This window comes from Rhamphochromis longiceps, linkage group LG2 (assembly GCF_057381845.1).
Source record: "Rhamphochromis longiceps isolate RC_006_pf linkage group LG2, R_longiceps_female_GT1.1, whole genome shotgun sequence".
NCBI classification, from domain to species: domain Eukaryota; kingdom Metazoa; phylum Chordata; class Actinopteri; order Cichliformes; family Cichlidae; genus Rhamphochromis; species Rhamphochromis longiceps.
In genome coordinates, this window is record NC_140558.1 from 7,040,755 (window position 1) to 7,059,580 (window position 18,826).

General features: G+C 38.6%; 1 protein-coding gene across 4 annotated transcripts in view; it reads right to left on the bottom strand.

The window, feature by feature from the left end:
• The window catches only part of fstl5 (follistatin-like 5), a 201,090-nt gene that overhangs the window by 34,833 nt on the left and 147,431 nt on the right, over positions 1-18,826 (bottom strand). For all 4 annotated transcript variants that reach the window (XM_085416209.1, XM_085416189.1, XM_085416198.1 and 1 more), the window contains 2 exons: positions 6,328-6,489; positions 5,544-5,678 (listed from right to left, as the gene is read on the bottom strand). In XM_085416209.1, the coding sequence (XP_085272335.1) occupies positions 5,544-5,678; positions 6,328-6,489 (297 nt within the window). The remainder of the gene's footprint in view (positions 1-5,543; positions 5,679-6,327; positions 6,490-18,826) is intronic.

Below are 18,826 nucleotides of genomic sequence, written 5' to 3' on the forward strand. Positions count from 1 at the left end.
TGCTCCAAGCATGAATCCTGGGATTATCTGTTTGCACTAATCATTATAAAGCCGCGGTAAATCAATGATGATATTTTTTAAATAACAGCTGCTTGACAAACATTTCAATATTTACTCAGACAATTTCTCAGGTAAAACCAGGTGCAGTGTACAACGACACTAGCTAAACCTGATTAAATTTGTTGTGTTAAAGTACAAGTACATTGTAGATTACAATACACATGAGCATCTTAGACTCCTCGGTGTCTGTGTTCTGGCCTTAAACACTGATGTATTGACAACAGCTGGTAGCTTTCCTCTGAAATATCACCCGTGGCAGCCTCTGATTGGAGAGCCCAATAGGAATATCTGTCCATCTGCAGAGGCTAATCAAATACCAAGATAATGCAAATGACAACAGGGGGTCAAAACTCAAACCTGCAACCCCCTCACAGATTTAATGAGTTTTGTGTTTGTCTCACCTTTTTACACAGCTGCACAGACACAAACAAGTCTGAACTTATACTAGTCAGCCTTTCTCCTCTATGCTCAGATATTAAATTATCTGAACACAGGGACGAATTCATTTATTATTTCTTAACAGGCTGCACGTGAAACATTAAATATAATAGTTTTTTTTCTGTTTTACGTGCATATATCTTACATTTGTTGTATCAGTGTATTCTCTTTTCTTGAGTTAGTTAATTTCAGTATGCGGCTGTTTTAAAAACACATTTTAAATCTGTTTAATTAGTCAACACCTTACACGCCTTTTCCCTCAAGCCAGGAAAACCTTTAGATGGAGTGGAAACAGCTTAATAGTTTACTTTGTTTTCCACAAACACACAGTTGTCAGCTGTAAAGCACCGTGTGATGGATCTGCGTTAAAAGCACTTTAGGAATAAATCTGACTTGACATGACCTCGTGTGACCATTAAACTAATTACACTTGTAAAGCTAAAGAATCCAATACCTCTTTGTCTTTCCCTTATACCAGACTACTTGTGTTTTCTCTGTGAAGAAGACAGCGTTTTATCTACAGTGTAAATTGATGAATGATGTCTGGTTTTGATTGGTCTGCTGTATTAAGTTATGAATGGAGGAATTACCAAGATCATAGTTTATTATTGTTTCATGCATAATTCTCATGATCAGCGCGTATATATTGTCCAGTTTGCACATGCCTGTATTGTTAACCTCTTGGATCTATCCCTGAATAATGCATGAAGGTTAGTTTCCATAATTGTCACTTTTCACACAGAAGGAAATTATCAGCTTCAGATGTATTTCCACTAGTATGCAATTTAGGCGAGGGAGCTCTCTTTATAGTTTCCATATGAAGCAACAAAGAGCATCTCCTTGCTACCAGTAAATCTACCGGACTATTAACTCCACTATTCTTACACTATTCTTACACTATTCTTACACTATTCTTTTGACTGTCAGATTTAAAATTGATTCATATCTGATCCTGCTGCATAAGACAGTTGCCCACTGTGCCCACTGGTCAGGTAAGGAAAAAAAAAAGATGTGTCCTATCGCGATGTTTGTCCCTATGCAAAAAGAACCATCAAAAGCTGTTGTTGCTAAGAAAGCTGAGGTGATGTTTTAGTGTCGAACAGTCTGTATTTAATTATTTTTATTTAATGTTTTTTATATTAATTGAGTTGATTTAATTTTTTTGCAAAGATTTGTTGGCTTGACAACCTCAGCACGACTAACAAAAAAGCGGCTGGAATAAACTGTTAAACCATTAGTCATGTGAATGTGCCAGTGTTCATCACATTAAGGCCACTCAGAGAGCTTGCTGGTATTTTTATATTTGACATCATTTGTCCCCACAGTAGTGTTCTCACAGATATTAAGGTAAAACTACTACACACACACACACTTTTAAATAAGAACTGGTGGATTTTTAGGGTTTTTACAGCTCATTGCAGCTTTTATAATGATGATATTTAACCTTTGTTTCATAAGCATTGTTGCTTAACAATTTATGGTGTGCTGACTACAATGTAAATACAACCAATAAAGTCTATCCCATAAAACTAACTTGGCCATAAATGTAAAATAACTTAAACAAAAGGTACAAATGATATTAAAGGGGAGTTATATCAGAGTTGACGCCAATTAGACACATTTTTCAGCTTCTGAAATATCAACTCTTTGATATCCAAGATTTCAAAGCAACATTAGACAACTTTCACATCTCTGCAGACACTAAATCACCTGTGATCAAAACTGGAGCTACAACTGTCCAAAAGAGAAAAAAAAAAAAGAAGCACAAAGATAATAATTTAATATAGTATGGCAATCAGTCTGGAAAATAATGGCTGCATATACTCCATAAAGCACACCATGGTGACAAAGGGAAGAGAAGCTATCAAGATGAATTTAACTAACAGGATTATGATAGGCTGTTAAAGACAAAAGGGTTGAAAAAAATCCAGTTTTACAGGTGATCTTTGAAGTTTTTGTAAGATAGTTACTTTATTTTAATGATCCTATAGTTTGCATGCATGAGGGATTTTTCTGACTTGACATGTTTCAACTGTTCTAATTACATCTGTAAGGCTGAATACCTACTATCAAGTGTTTTCTATACATTCAAAGTAATTCTGTCTTACAGTGTACATTTGTAGAATTGCCACCCCAGGATTGTATGCCTCTGTCAACTGAAGGCAAAGTTTACATCCTACCATTCCTGCGTTTTGGTGTTGAATAATAGCAAGAAAAGTATTTTTTCAGAAGTTCCTGAGAGATCACATTCAGAAGAACAGAAAGGACTTACAGTAAGCTCAGTCTTTAAACTTGAAAATCAACTCAGTTCATCCTTCAGTTGCAAGTTTCTCAATATCCGGCCTGCAGGCATGTGACAACACTTTGTAACTTCCCATATGGAAAAGATATATATAAATCTTATAAAGTTTGTATCTGTCTTGTGTGAAACTTGTATGAAAAGCATACAAGAATGAAAACAGATATAAGATCCCTTGAAAAATTATATAATGAAACTTGTATGTTTTGGATACTTACTAAAACAATATATGAAAGTAATGAGAAAGTGGCCACTTTCATGAGTAAATCATATAAGTTTTTACTATTTCTTTTCCATATGAGTTGTAACAAGACCAAGACAAAAAGCACAAGGAACAAGTAGATCCATAGGTTCAAGTTCCATTTTTTTTCTTGCAGTCTGTGGTGTCAATAAAATAATATTTGCAGGACAATGGGATGGATGGATAATTGCCAATGAGGGAAAATGCTACCTGCTGCCATACTGGATGCTAGTGCAAAGGAATAAAAACCTATTAAAACAAATGAATGACTCCCTCCATTGTAATGGCTGTATAGACCCTACATAATAGGCGGACATAAAACAAGAGGTTACTCTGAAGCCTCAGCTTGGCGTTTTCCCCATTTCCATCATTTTGTTTTCATACCAGACATGACAAGCAGGGAGTAGACCTGCCTGAGAATTCGAGAGATTTGCAGCACTTAGAATGCCATAATAGGACCATGACTGACAAAATAAGCATCATGTTAGATTTAATAACACTTGTAAATAGCCACCGAGCCCATAAACCTATTAGGAAAGTGTTTCCTGACGTCAGAATAGAAAAGGTAACAAATAGCTGAGTTCCAGCAAAACTTTACAGGTAAAAGCCACCAGTCTAAACTAGACAAGTTTTACAAACAGAAAGAGCATCTTCTTTTTAATATATTTAAAAAAAAAAAAAATCTTCTCTAGTTGTAAAAACAGGTTTGGTTATATAGAAGTGACACTTAGCAAAGATGCAGGTTTAAGGCTATTCTTTGTGGTCTTTGACTAAATAAATAGACCATTAATATGCTGAAATCACTGATATCAATAGAATGACATTTGTGTATTTGCCACACCTTAAGTGCCAATGAAAATTGACAATCATGCATTTTAAAGTTCCCTTGTGAATTTTAATTGGGTGTCCCCTTATGTGTGAAATGGATGTGTATTTGTTTTAGAAATAGAGGTTTGTGTTTGTGGAATGAAGGCTTTGTGAGCTGACACCTCACATTAGCCTCAGGCTCATAGAGGCAGCCAGTTCAGGAAAAATAGACAGTCAGCTTCTATTTGCTCACTTAACTGGTATCTAAATAAAGGGGACAATCTCATGGGAAAAGCAGAACAGGTCAAGAATGCAGTCTTCAGATATCCAAGACAGACAACAGCATGTGTAGTAAAGTCTGTCTTTTCCTGTCTTTCTCTTTCGTAATGTAGTAGTGCAACCTTGTCTGCCCGTCAGCTGACATCCCTTTGAACTCACTCCAAAAGGGTCTGCTATATCTAACTCATAGCACCATTTTGCCCGCGGTAGAGCTTCAAAGGCTTCAAAGCATAGGAGTGACTTCTGACCTCACCAAGTATGATCCTCTGACGCGTGACAGGCGGGGCGGAGGAAGTGTCGTACTGTAGGGATCGCATCTAAATGCACCGGGTCTGGCAGGTGATGGTGTGGGACAGTTTGTGCGTGATGTGTGACCGGATTGCAAAGTTGAAGCGTGTGTTGTTTGGGAACTCTAATTACCCACAGGAAAATACAACACACTAACAACTGGTCATAGACCCCAAAGACAGATTTTGACATTTCTAAGAAGGTCAACGTTAATTAGAGTGTGTGATTCCATTCACGAAGAGGAATTAGAAGAGTTTGTTTAGACTGTAAAAGCTTCCAAATACGAATACGATGATTATCAGTGTCCTCAAGTTACATGCTGACAGTTGACAGTTACCTTATCAATTAATAAAGGTATTAAAACAAAAAACCTGGTGATGTGGATAATGGTTTTAGATGTTTTCCCCTCATCAAATTTCAGGATCAAAAATTATGTTTTACATTTACATAATTGCAAATGTAATGTATTTGGTTTACGTAGTGTTTTATAGAACAAAGATTTATTTTAAGATTTTCCCTTATGCTTGTGATTATAGAATAAACAGCAACTAATTTATTCATAAATACATTACAGCTGCACTTATTACTTTCATAACCGATTAATCTACCATTTCTTCTAAGATTAATCAACTATTTATTATGCAAATGTCTCAAAATGATGAAAAATGACTACACCCGAGGTGAAATTTATCTCTTCAGAAAACCGTCACCAAGAGATGCTCAATTAATGATCACTTTTTTAAAAAAGTGCAAGTAGAAAAGGCATGTTTGTCACTTCTGGAACTAATAATTAATCAGTTAATTAAATTATTCTTGTCAGCACTAATAGAAATTATGATTGGTTTGAACCCTAGTGTATCAAGGCAGACGCAGATGCAATATGAGGAACAAAAATGGCATGATAGTGGATGAAAGGGTAAAAGAACAACTCTCCCTGCTTTCAAGCCAAGAGACAGAGAGTAAAGATAGTATCACCATTACTCCTCTTCCTTCATCGCAGCATCACAGGATATAAACTATTAAGAGCTGACAGGATAAATTATTAAGGGCTCCATTTGCATGGCTCCATTTTCCCCCTGAATAAAAAAGAAAAAGAAAAAAGCAGACACTGACATCATGACTTATACATACAAGTTTTGCGCGCAGAGTCCTCAACAAAGAGCGAAGAGATGTCCTCGTCCACGCCGGCCTCATTTTTGGCGATGCAGGTATAGGCGCCGGTGTCCTCAAAGTGTACGTTGCTGATGTGAACCTCGCTTCCATTAGCTGCGAGGGACAACAGAACAGGAGGGAAAGACAAAAATAAAAAGACAATTTTCCTTCAGGAAAGAGATAAAAGGTGACTTCAATGTTACCATCCTCTGCTACCATTATATAACAGTTATGTGTTTGGAAGAAGGGTGAAAGGTTTGTTTCGGGGAGATTTCAAAAAGGTGGGAGTTCAAAGTTAGAATGTGGCACATGCTGTGTTTCTGTGAGATCTGGGACAGTTTTCCGCTCTGTAGTTTTTGAAAGCAACTTGAGGGGAAAAGCAATCTTCACTATTTATTCTGAGAATCAAGTGACACTTGATAACTTTACTTCTGAGCGTTCGATATAGAATTTGGACAAAAGACTTTGACGTTGTGCATCTTTTGGTGACATCAATCTAACAATGCCTCCGGTTCAAACAAACAGCTTTACAGTAAAATTAGTCACAAGAACCAACCAAGCAGCCACTGAACTAACAGGACAAATGTGTGAGAATATCAGAAAAACATGTGATCATCTATGTCACCCAGTCCTCTTTGATACATGAAGTGATGGCAACCATGGTCAGATATTAGCATAAAAAGTGTGAGAGTGGTGGTAAAAACAATTACAGAAAAAGTAAATACACAGGTGCACTTGCAGTAAACTCATTACTCCTGTTTACCTTGCAGAGTGAGCTGTTTGGACAGCTTGGTTGTGATGTCCATGCCATTCTTGAGCCAGGACAGCTGGGGGCTGGGGATGCCCTCTGCATGGCAGCGGAGGCTGGCAGTGACACCCGGCTCCCTGGCTTGGCTCTCTGGATAAACTCGGATGACAGGAGGAACTGAAAGATGGTGTAAGAGAAAAGAGACAGACAGCATACAGAAATGAATTAATGCTTCTGCATCCCTTACTGCTGTTTACATTAGAATCAGTTGAGGAGCTGAATAACCTTATTGAACAAGACGTTTTCAAGAAGACAACAAGTTCTGAACTTATGGCTCAGAATTAGCATAAACTATCAATAGGATTGAGTGCATTTGCAGCATTACCGAATGCCTTTAGATAAGGTTAATGTGCTCCACAAAGCCAAACAAATCAGATAGATAAATAAGGGAGGGAACCTCTGTTCACTTGGTAGCTATTGATTTTCTGTAATCTCCTGTCAGGAAGGAGATGAGGGGATAAAAGAAGAGAAAACAAAATGTGTACAGAAATAAAAATAAATAAATAAAAAAAGGTAAAAGCTAAATGTCGCTCTCTTCTGCAAACTGTTCCAAAAGCTGACTTGGCACATTTCTGCACACAGTGCTACTGTCATGCTGCCGTTTCACTTGTTTACCCTACCCTGAAGCAAAGACAAACAAAAATATCTCTCCGACATATTGTACTTCCAAGAACCATAAATTAACATAAATCTATAAAACACACAAATATATTAATAATATGCATTTATGCATTGGCTGAGAATTATGCCACAAATTTTGCTCTACACCCGGGGGCCAACTTGTTAGAGCCCTGCTCCACAAAACATGGAAAATATCAGAAGAATGAATTTGAATAATCCTTTATAGACGGAAGACTTCTCTGAATAGCATAACAATGATAAATCCTTTCAGAGGCATAGCAGTATGTCTGAGGAGACTCTTTCACTGGAATGGTGACTCAAACTTGGACAGTGACAATGAACTGTTTACAGAGCATCCATAAAAATACAGCATGATTCATTCCACAACAGCCTGTCACATATAAGGATGACAACCTGGCAGCAGTTAAAGTAGAGACATCAAATCTCTCCATCTTGCCATCTTGTTTTGAGCGATCCTTTTTGAGCCTCTGTGGCCCAAATCAGCACCTCCTTTTTCCCCCTCTCTTTTCTGAAACAGACTTCAGAGATGTGAGCGGAGGATGGAAGCAAGACTCTTGGCAGAAGCAGAGAAGGCAGACGTGCTGTAGAGACCATTTCCTGTGGGCACTGGGTTAGAGGAAGTCTTTACTCAGCCAGGTGAGTGAAAGGACTGAAGATTACTGCCATGGCCATCTGGTAACCACAGCACTCCCGGGCTTTGGAGCTCCCGTCAACCCAACTGCCAACACACTGTCCACAGTGGGCCACAAAGGTTCTTATGGCACTCAGGTTACCTTACCAATCACAGCCACACAGACACACCACTTATGCCAATGCCTCTTAGCAGTTACAATGCTGATTGCATAGAACTCTGGGAGACAATTATTTTGTACAATCATTTGAATAAAGTTTATTACTCAGGCTTAATATCCTCACAGATGCGCACACAATCCCCCAAAAGATCTGTTTCTTTCTTTTGTGTGTGTATGTGTTTGTGTGTGTGAGAGAGAGAAAGAGTTGGGGTGGGGTGAAGAGCATAAGTTTTACAATCCTCCTTGCTTATCTGTTTTTGTGCCATATGCTTACTGTAAATCACTCTGTGAGTGCCTTGTTTGGTGAAACAACTTTTTTACTCGGTAAATACAAGCTGTTTAAAAAGGAAGCTCAAATCTACACCTGTGTCCTTATATCAATCATCCTGAATACACCAACCATAAAATTCATTTTTTAAATATCACATTTTATGTGACTTTTATGTCAATTAGCACGTTACGATTGGAGTCTCACTACTACACCTCTAAAAAGCATAACAATCATATGTGATTCATATTTGGTCAGTGCTCTGGTTTATCTGACCGACGTAGGACAGTTTTCCAATTTCATTGTACTACTATACTATGTATGACTGTGCAATGACAATAAAGAGTTATCTTATCTTATCTTATCTCTTTTTGCAGCCATAAACTGTTCCTATAACTCCTGCTACATTCCAATTGCACCCTGAAAGTCCTGTTCTGACCATGTGCAGTTTTACCATGAACCTCAAAACTTGAACAAAGCACAAACATGTAAAATAGTCAGATGTCTATTCATATTAATGTACAGAATTCACCTGCTTGCTGCTACTACTGCACATTCACCCAGTGTATATACTATATGTATGTATATATATATATATAATGTTCTTCCTCTACACCCCCCCCAATTTTTGCACATGTCGAGGAGCGTGTCAGGCTACATTTCACTGTGTGTTATACTTGTATAACTATGCATGTGACAAATAAAGAACCTTGAACTTGAACATCAGATTTTGTATGAAACTGACCCCATTTTTAAAATCGTCCGTGGAGACGAGTCAGCTGCAGAAAGCGTGACCATGAACATGGTTGTTATTTGTTTTCAATGTTCACAGGGCTGTTCAACGTAACTATGTACCCCACAATCAAACAGTCAATGGCAAGCTCTACGGTAATGTCCAGAAGTGCAGGAAAACAAGCTTAACTGTGACACAAACCATCATCTCAATGTGGAGCTACACCTGCAACATGTGCATGTGATGCACCTGGCAAGGAGCAAGAACGAGATATCCAACAAGCAATCCAAACAGCAGAGAGTTTGTTTATATATATATATATATATATATATATATTTATTAGGGGTGCAACGATACTTGTATCGATATTGAACCTTTCGATACAGTGCTTTCGGTTCAGTACGCATATGTATCGAACAATACAAAATTTTTAATTTATTTTATCAACTTTTCTTCTGACGATGCTGTCTGTGTTGAGAGTTCAGTGGATCTGCGTTCGACTACTCCGCCTAGGCTGCACTGTCGAGCGCAGATCCACTGAGCGCAGTGCAAGCTAGCAAGACAGAAGCTAAGCTCGTTGCAACATGGCAAATTGAACCTCCCCCACCCTCATTCAGATCTGGCCTTTGGAACTATTTTGGTCTTCATGTGAAGTATGATCCTGAAGGTAAGCGCGTCATGGACAAAAGTAAAACAGTATGTCGGATGCAATGCTCAATTACATGGTGGGAACTATTGCGTTAGCGCAGTTTGCTCGTTAACGTGTTGACGCCGTCCAGCCCCATGCACGGGGCGATCCGCGGTAGCTCGTTAACGGAGATTTGCCGTGTTGTGGCGTTAACGTCATTTCAGGTTAACGCTGACAGCACTAGTGGGAACACAATGAATATGACTGCATATTTACTCCGACATCATCCTAGTGCAAAGACAAGCAGACAAAAACAACAAGCACACATGCTACAAACTTTACCCGAGTCATTTAGACCAGCGGCCCCCAACCCCCGATGTTTAATATGCTGCTGAGAATATAGCCCAGAAGAAGCGTATAGTATAGCTTTTATTTTGGAAAGAGACATTTCTGTAATAAACTCTCTTTTCCAAAGATGAGTGATTTCTCGATCAGATAGATTTATTATTTTATCCCTTTGTTGTTTCAGCAACATTAAATTTAAAAACTGTACGTTTGAGTTCAAATGTATATTTATAATCCCATCTAGCATCAATGTAGAATTTAAGAGTCCAGCTTTGTAATACTTTGTAAAGTGTGCACAAACACACCTGCAGTGAGATTATAATTGACATTTTGAAATACCAAGTCATGTCTGGCATCATATTAGGTTTCAGAAGCTTGCAACCTTTATCTTTCTGAGTTATAATACTTCAGGTGGCATTTATTAAAATTCTTTTGATAAATTAATAAATGATTTTAAAATAATCATATGAAGGGGGAATGCATTGCATAGCTAATACATCAAGCACACGAGAAGGATCTAATTAACCAGGTTTCTTTATGTACAGTGCTAATGTCATTGTCATATCATTGTCATTGCGAGTGTAAATTTAATCACTGTGAAGTATGAAATGATGATTTGAATAAATAGAATGGATTTTAGTATTGGAAAATGCAAATGAAGCCACTGTATTTCCTCACAGTGCTCTTGCTGTGTTTCTGACTGTTAACCTGAATTCATTGTAGTTAAATTATAAGATGTTAAATTTCTTTATAGATTTTTCTACTGGTGCATATTAGACTGAGTGGCGGGATGTATTTTTTGTGTGGAGGTGTTAAAGAAAGAGGGTCGTGACAAAAATGGCATGTTCCTGGCCCACAACAACAACCCATTAATCAACAGCTGTATAGCGCAAGCATGGATCAGCCAGGTTCCCCTGAGTATCCCATCATTAAAAACCTCTCAGGCAGTCTGACAAAGCTGTGTTAATTAGTGTGTTGGAATTAAAAGAAGAAAAAAAGGATCATCAAGGCTTTTAAAAACCTAAGAAAATAACAGCTAACAGGGCTGTGGAAGGGGGCAGGTATGGATGTCTGAGGCAGGAGTTGCTCTGTGACATCCCGAGGTCACAGAAAGATGGACGACTAGATAGAAAAGCAGCTTACTATGACACAGAGTGCTTTTTATAAGTGGAGGACTTGTCACCTACAGAATCCCAAGTAGACATTAAGACTAGGCCATGGTGGTCTGGAGCCATGTCAGTTAAAGCCTTTGCCTCCAGCATTGGTAGGTTCTCGAGGAAAAAGCAATGATAGATAGATACCATTCTCATCCTCCCATCTGCGACTACTGCAGAGAAATGCAAGGGTCTAAAATGAAAGGATAAAGTGTGTTGAGACCTCTGGAGCCATGAAAGGCACAAGTCCAAACCCTGGCAACAAAAATGAAAAGTAAGAGAGGGGTGAAGAATAAAATGTGTAAATGCCTGTGAATCACAAGGTCTACCAGCATAAATTTGAAAATGACTGAGGTTTCACAGACTCCCACTCATGCCAGGTTTGGGGAAGTGGATCCCACACCTCTGATTTGAAGGCATTAACGCTCAATTTCTTTTACTCATAGTGCAATAATATCACTTAGTTTCAAGCGTAAGCTCTTTAAAGTACATCATAGAAGTACAAATGCAAATGTATTCTAAATGCTGCTTGCTTGATGATGCTCTCTACTGGCCCAGACCCAACAGGATGTTTCTTGTTAATTACATTTGCAAAAATTGGGGACTTGAAGAAAATTACATTAGGCACTTAGTGGTATTTTACTGATAGCTGAAAGTAGTGCTAATACTTAATACTGTAATTTATGCTTTTGGAAAATTAACCAATACTATCATTATTTCTGTCTCAGCTGGTATAAAATATATATGCTTAAACAGGTCAATAAAGCTGCTATAAGACTACTCAAACCAATAAAGATGTAATTTACAATCTCCATATAGTTTAATTTTATAGTCTCTGATAGACAGACATTTATTAGATTTACAGCATAACAATACCTTTATAAGCCTTAATACACCCTGAGATGTCCAGCAGAGATATTTTTTGAAATTCAAAGGTGGAGGCTTTGAGCCTTTAGAGGCCAGGCGCTCCAACTCAGGAATGAGCTGTCTGAGGAGATCAGACACAGTCGCTCTTTGTCTTATTTTAGGTTTTAAGTTTTGAGTCATCAAAGTGTGTCATATGTTTTATCTCTTTTTTGATACAATAAAGCTTTAACTCCACTTTTTTTCAACTTTACAACTATTATTCCTTTATCATTATCATCATCTTTAAGAATTAAAATAGGATTATAAATAAATTTGCATTAAAAAATACTAGCAAAACTCGTTTTTGCTATTTTAATGTGATTTCAAAGATACCAAATATGATGTGATCACATTTTTTTAGTCTTCACTCTCAGTCTGAAACAGGTGTTGAAAAGTGGCAGCCAGGTTGTGATCAGGGTGGTCTTTTGCTAAGGCCAATACAGTATATAGAAATATCTTCTGATACTATTGAGACTGATGGAAAGTGGATAGGATGAGATTGCGCTCACATCTCATCCAATTTTTGAGTAAATTGCTTGTGTGATTTCAGAAGGTGGAACTGGTTGGCACTTTCAGCTGGAGGTCTCTGAACTACGATCTAATCATAGCTGGTAACAACACTACTGGAGTCCAGTAGGTTACAGTCAAAGCATACTTTCAGCATGTACAGGTGCTATTACACAGTAAGTAAGAGTGGGACTAATCAGTGCTGTGAATGGGTATACAGTGGCTTGTGCAGGCAGACCAGCAGTTCCATGTGAGTGGGTCCTCTGTTGGTTTCATGGACCTAGTTCAACTAAACATCTGCGATGGGAAGGAATCACTGCCTGCCAAAATCTTTGTAACCTAGCCTAGTTTTTCCAACTTTTTTATTCATGAAGGTGCTCAGCACAACATAAATACATAATTAACTATGTAAGAGCAGGTTGAGGTTACGTAAGGCTGAAAATTCCCCCCATGCATGAATTGTTAAGATTTGTATCCAAATTATTTTGGGATATTTTACTTGAGAACGTTGATACACTGTCTTCCAGTTTTCCTTATATTATTCCAATATGCATTTGTGAACATATGATGCAAAATGTTTCATTGTGCTATATCTAAAAATTCCCAAATCCTGAGCTGGATCAACTGCATCTGGGCTGCAGATGTTTAGGTTTTGTCTTTTCGAAAAGTCATCGTTTAAAAAGAGATTTAGTGTTTATTCTTGGTCGTGGAAACCTTGACTTTGTGGCAATGGTTTCAAATTCCAAACAGCTTCTAAAGGATGTTTGCAATAAAATTACACGTGCTGTAGTGCAGTACTTAAATAACATTTGAAAACACTGCATACTGTGACTTTGCAGCGTTGTGTCAGATTTCTAATACCAAAGTTTCTGAGGATATATCAGTATGAATAAGTATTAATAAAAATGGGATTTCTACCTGTCATAAGTCATATTTAGCAATGGGGGATATCAGCTCTCACCTCTTCTTTAGACCAGAAAAGCTATTCAAATAGCAGAGCAGTGCATTTCCTCTTGCAAATTACACTTTCAAATATACAGCTTATGCATCAAGACTGCAAAAATCTGACTGCTGTCTATCATTTACAGCCTACAGTTGTTACTCTGAGCTAAAAAGCAGGTGTGCGGGGCTAAAACCTGCGTAGGAGGTGCCAAGTTCTATCAATGTTGCCATAATTCCCAGTGGCTGCCCACAGAGCCCAATAAAGGTCACTGCTTAGTTAAAGGCCTATTATTTGAGAAAAAGCTCATGTCAGTGAATTCCCCATGTGACTGTACGAATGTGGGGGAGAAAGCCCATCCTGCCCTACGGTCACTGGTAGCGTTCGATAAGTCCACCAAGTTATTTAATTCCCACCTGAGGTAGAATGAATTAATTAAAATGTGGTGAGCCAACCGTGCACATCTATAGAAAAAAAGAGGGAAAGCTTTGTGCGGTGTTGGATAAGAGCAAATTGAAATGTTGAATTGTGGCACTGCAATAACTGAAAGTCATACTTAATGTATGTAATTAAGTTCAAAACAAATGTAGCTAATATTATCGGGAGAATTGGGATAATTGTTAGTTTAGGAGAAGCACTGTTTGCTACGAATAGCAATTAACTACAAAGTGTGTTTGTGCATGTGTGTATGTGTGTGTGGGTTTGTATGAGTTTAATGGGTGAAACTTTTAAACTAATATAATCATTTAAAGTAAAGTATTACAGCGCATTCCTTTACAGTTTAATAAGTGCCCAGGGGACTATTTTTGCATGTTGTACCCAGTTTTCTCCCAGTGTTACCATTCCAGCAAAACACCAAAGATACCTGAAAAGAGGAGTTCCCCTGATAAAAAGAGTAGAGGCATGAGAGCATATGTAGCTTCGAGCTTTTGGCTTTAAAATTGTCGTCAGGAATAATTGGATGTGCTTACAAAGCAACAGGCAATGATACCAGGTGTGCCATCTGATTGCTCAATTCCATCAATTAGGCTCTGTGTCCACACACATTGGATTTTGCATTGGACCCATTTTTTTAGAGCACTTCTACACACTTGAGTGTTTATTCTTTTCTGGTTACAAAACATTCACGTCTTGAGTATGGCCATGTTCCTAAAAATCACACTTTTCAACTCAGAGTGCCAAGAGTGCAGTGAGCTGTGCACTGGAAATGCTGAGCTTCCAAGGATTTGTACGGAACAGAAAAATAAATGCTGCCGATGCAAAAGATCGTTATGGTGACAATGTTACGTCTATTGTACTTATTATTTAAATGAATAGTTAAAACAGTGTTACAGTATCAATATCTTCTCTAGTGCAACAATTAATATTTGTTGACCGCCATCATTTCAATCTGGAGGACAAGATGAAGAAATTTATTCAGTAGGACTCAGAATCATTCTTGTGGAGCGTAAACAAAATTTCTGCTTAAGAAAGTCTCACTATACATTTGCTATATACTAGTAATGGTTAAAATGTCTCTTTTTTGTTTAAATTATGCGTGTAGAGTGATTTTCTCTCTTTCTTTAAAAAAAGAAAGAGAATATCAGAGTTGTATTTTGTTTTAAATGTAGTTTTAAATGAAATTAACACAATTTATTTGATGTTGAGAGCACTGGGTGTTTCTGAAGACACAACTTCCTGTTTGTTAGCTGTTACTTTCTGACACCTTTGTTTGTTGCCAATGATTATGTCAGCTGAAAGCCTGACAATATGCTTTGACAGTATAGCTACTCTGATAGAGTGATATTTAATGACACAAAATGTAACTTAAAGACTTTTGACAAAGCCTGCCTTCTCTCACAGTAAATCCAGCTCTTTCACCAGAGTCCCCAAAACAACAGAAAGTGTACACTCATCCTTTCGAAAATCCCTCTCTCACACAGTCCATCAATGCATATGCACGTACTTGATTCCTGCGTGCAAATCACCATTTTCTTTGCCCAGACATTCGTGAAAACGAAAAGAGCGAGGCAAGCAGGGGGATTTTTCCACTCAAAACTCAATTCAGACAAGATGTGAGAAAAGTTGCATTCTGATGTGTTTCTGAGAGTGTCAGGAGAGCCACTGCCAGGAGAATGCGACACAGCAGGGCTGACAGCTCCATCATAAAGCTCCCCAGCCAGTCGTCAATCACTCAGCAAGGCTCCCGTCGGCCATGGCGCTGCAGAAGATGAGCAGGCGTGCAGAGACACACATACACAAACAAGCGTGGAGCACACAAACACCATGGCAGGAGACCACTTCACCATCACACGACTGGGAGATTTCCAACTAAGCCTGGCAGTCTTGGTACAGAACTTCAGTCAAATTAAACTTGTGGCTCATGCTATTAAATACACACAGACACACACACTCTTAATAGCACACATGAGCCTCTGTACATCTCCCTATGACACCGACTCATACACCACCTTGAAATACTGTCCACACACATCCACAGCCACACACCAGGACAAATATGCACACCACGATGAAAGCTTTCTCTCTCGGTTGTGATTACCCTTTCACCTGCATGCCTCCCATCGATATGTGGAAGTAATCATGCTCAGAAAACAGTTTGGTCCAGAGCCTGAATCCAGTGCACTATGTGAAAAATCACAAAGCGATTGAAAAAGTCCTTTCCAAGGGTAAAACAAAAGTAAGACTGCTAGGAGTGTTATTAAAAAAAAGATCTGGAATGGAAATTAAGTATAATGGATCTCTAAGGAATACCACGATGCTGTGTTTATATGCTTTTTCTTTTCTGTCTCAAAAACAGTAATGAGTGTACGTGTGCACTTTTTTCTCATTCATTGTGTGTTTTCTATCTGATTCATTATTTACAACAAGGAATTTAAATAATACAATTTAAATGAGGGGAATTTGGTCCACAGGGCACCTGCTGAACATAACAATAGAAAGCAAAAACAAAGAAACTAAAAAAGAACAGATGTTTTGGGTTGTCTTTTTTTCTGTGGAAAGATACAACTAGAGTTATAATAGTTGTAATAGTTCGTTGATTATAAATTCAGTTCTAGTAAAATGCAAATAGCTGATATGAATGACACCTGTTTTGCTATTTTATTTCTGTAATTTGTACCAGAAGCTTTTATTTTGAAACAAAAAATACTTAAAAGAAGCACTGAACAGTCATGTCTCAGCCCAAGATACTTAAAATTAGGCTCGTGGGAAATTTTAAACAGCCTTGGACCAGCTTGTTCCAGCCATCATTATCATAGATTTAGTGTTCAGAAATGTCACAGATAACTAAATGTGTAAGTTTATAACTTAACTTGTTCAGCGTGTGCATTTTTTCTGTACAGCTCTCATATGCTGTCTCACTAAGTTCACTAAAAGTTTGAGGTATGGCAACATCCATACATCCAGTGTCAGCTAAGAAACAAGCATATTTAAACTGTATATGGCTCAAAGTTATTGAATGCACCATAACAGTCTTACGCCTTTAAAAAGATGTCCACATATCAATTTGTTATATTACAGTAGCTATTTCCTTTTTGATTAAAGGTCTATGGTTTATGTGTTTAATGTCCACAATAAAAACATCCGTGTAATTATATAGATTTAAGAACTATGACTAAATGTCCAACATGTATAGTTCTTGGCCAAATTATTGCAGGAAAGACAAAAGACTCACACAACACGTGTATACACGAAATAGCTCATTTTTCCTAACTACACTCTCTCTCTGATATTTTGTGCATCTGGTTACTTGTGATGACAGCAGTTTCCTATGAACATCACCTAATGCTGTGTCACTATACTGTGCATACGATGACACTCTGAAGACTGCTGGGATCATAACAGCAGTAAGATAACTGGACCCAGCACCCTTTCCACAGAGGGGTTTTTCTGCAGAGCATGGACAATGGAGGAGTCATAAGTATCCCCCTCGCAGGACGAAGGCCTGAAGTGAGGTGATGGGGGTTGGTAGAGGCCATAAAACTAGAGTGCCGAAGAGGTCTGCAGCTTTGGAGATAACTGAGACCCAAACAACAAAACCAACTGGTATGTTTGAATGCTTATTCTACATTCTCTGGTCCTATGGACAATGATGGAAACAACTGGAAGGGACATTTATGACGCCCTGAAGAACTTAAACCACTCTGCAGAGAGACATGTGATTTGCACGCCCGGAGGAAGCACCACCAAGCTGGGATGTTTTTGAAAATGTTACTTTCTTATTTTAACTATTAGGTTTGTAGCTTGAACCTATTCGCTGGAACGTTGAAGACAATATAATTACACAGCAAGCAAGACACGAAGTAGGCAAAGTTCTTCATGTTTCTCGTGCACGGGAGAGAACCGGACAAACACCGTTCCTTCGCTTGACCCCAGTTGCTCTCGTCCGCTCCCCCGTAACACTGCTCTTTTATTGAGGTTACATGAATATGCATAGGTTCATTAACATACGACGTCTACATACAAACAAAGAGTACCTTGCCTGTGTGTGTGTGTGTGTGTGTGTGTTTGTGTATGTGTTTGTGTGTGTTTGGGGGGGGGGGGGGGGGGGGGGGGTCCAGAGTGTGATCCCATAAATGACTTCCCTAAACCTGCTGGTCTGGAAGTCCAGCAGTTCATCTAAACAAAAGGCACTTAGCCTAAAACAGATATAGATACGTTTATCCTACCATAAAACAATAAGACAAGGTACAACCTCTTCCCATGCTCCCAGGATGTAGGTGTGCACACAAAGTTTGCAGACTATTAAGGATCAAACCTCTACCAATCTAAAACTAATTATAAAACTCTAAGCATATATAAGTAGATATTTCTAAGCATAAATGACAATCAACAATACAAAACCTAACAACTTGTATCCATTTGGCAGAACCATAACTTCTACAAGTAAACCCCCCCCTAAAACACCCAACCAGACACTCCAAATCTACACGTCTGTACACTCTTTCTGAACTGCTCTTCAGCACCTACGCACAGCAACACTCAGACCCTTTTCTCTCATCAAAATCCAGCAGTGTGTGGGCAACCCACTGGTTCTCTAGGAAAAACTCCAACACAGCAGCATTCAGCTAGGGGCTTGTAAGTATTCACACATCGAAAGAGCAACAGCGGAAAAACAGACAGTCCAGTTTCAGTCAAGGTTTATGCTTCCTGAGCTTCTACATAGGTAAGCTCCACCTCTAGCTCTATTTCTCAGAAATAAAGCCGACTGTACTTCCTCAGGAGGCTGAGGTCTTTTAACATCTGCAGGAAGCTCCTGAGGATGTTTTACCAGTCGGTGGTTGCTGGAGTACTTTTCTATGCTGTGGTGTGCTGGGGGAGCAGCACAGCAAAGAAGGACTCATCCAGGCTGGAGAAACTGATCAGGAGGGCTAGCTCTGTGGTCGGCATGAAGCTGGACACTCTGGTGACAGTGGCAGAGAAAAGGACATTAAAGAAACTGATGGACATTATGGACAATGCCAGGCATCCTCTGCACACGGCCATAAACAACCAGAAGAGTCTGTTCAGTGACAGGTTGCTTCTCCCCAAGACAAGAACTA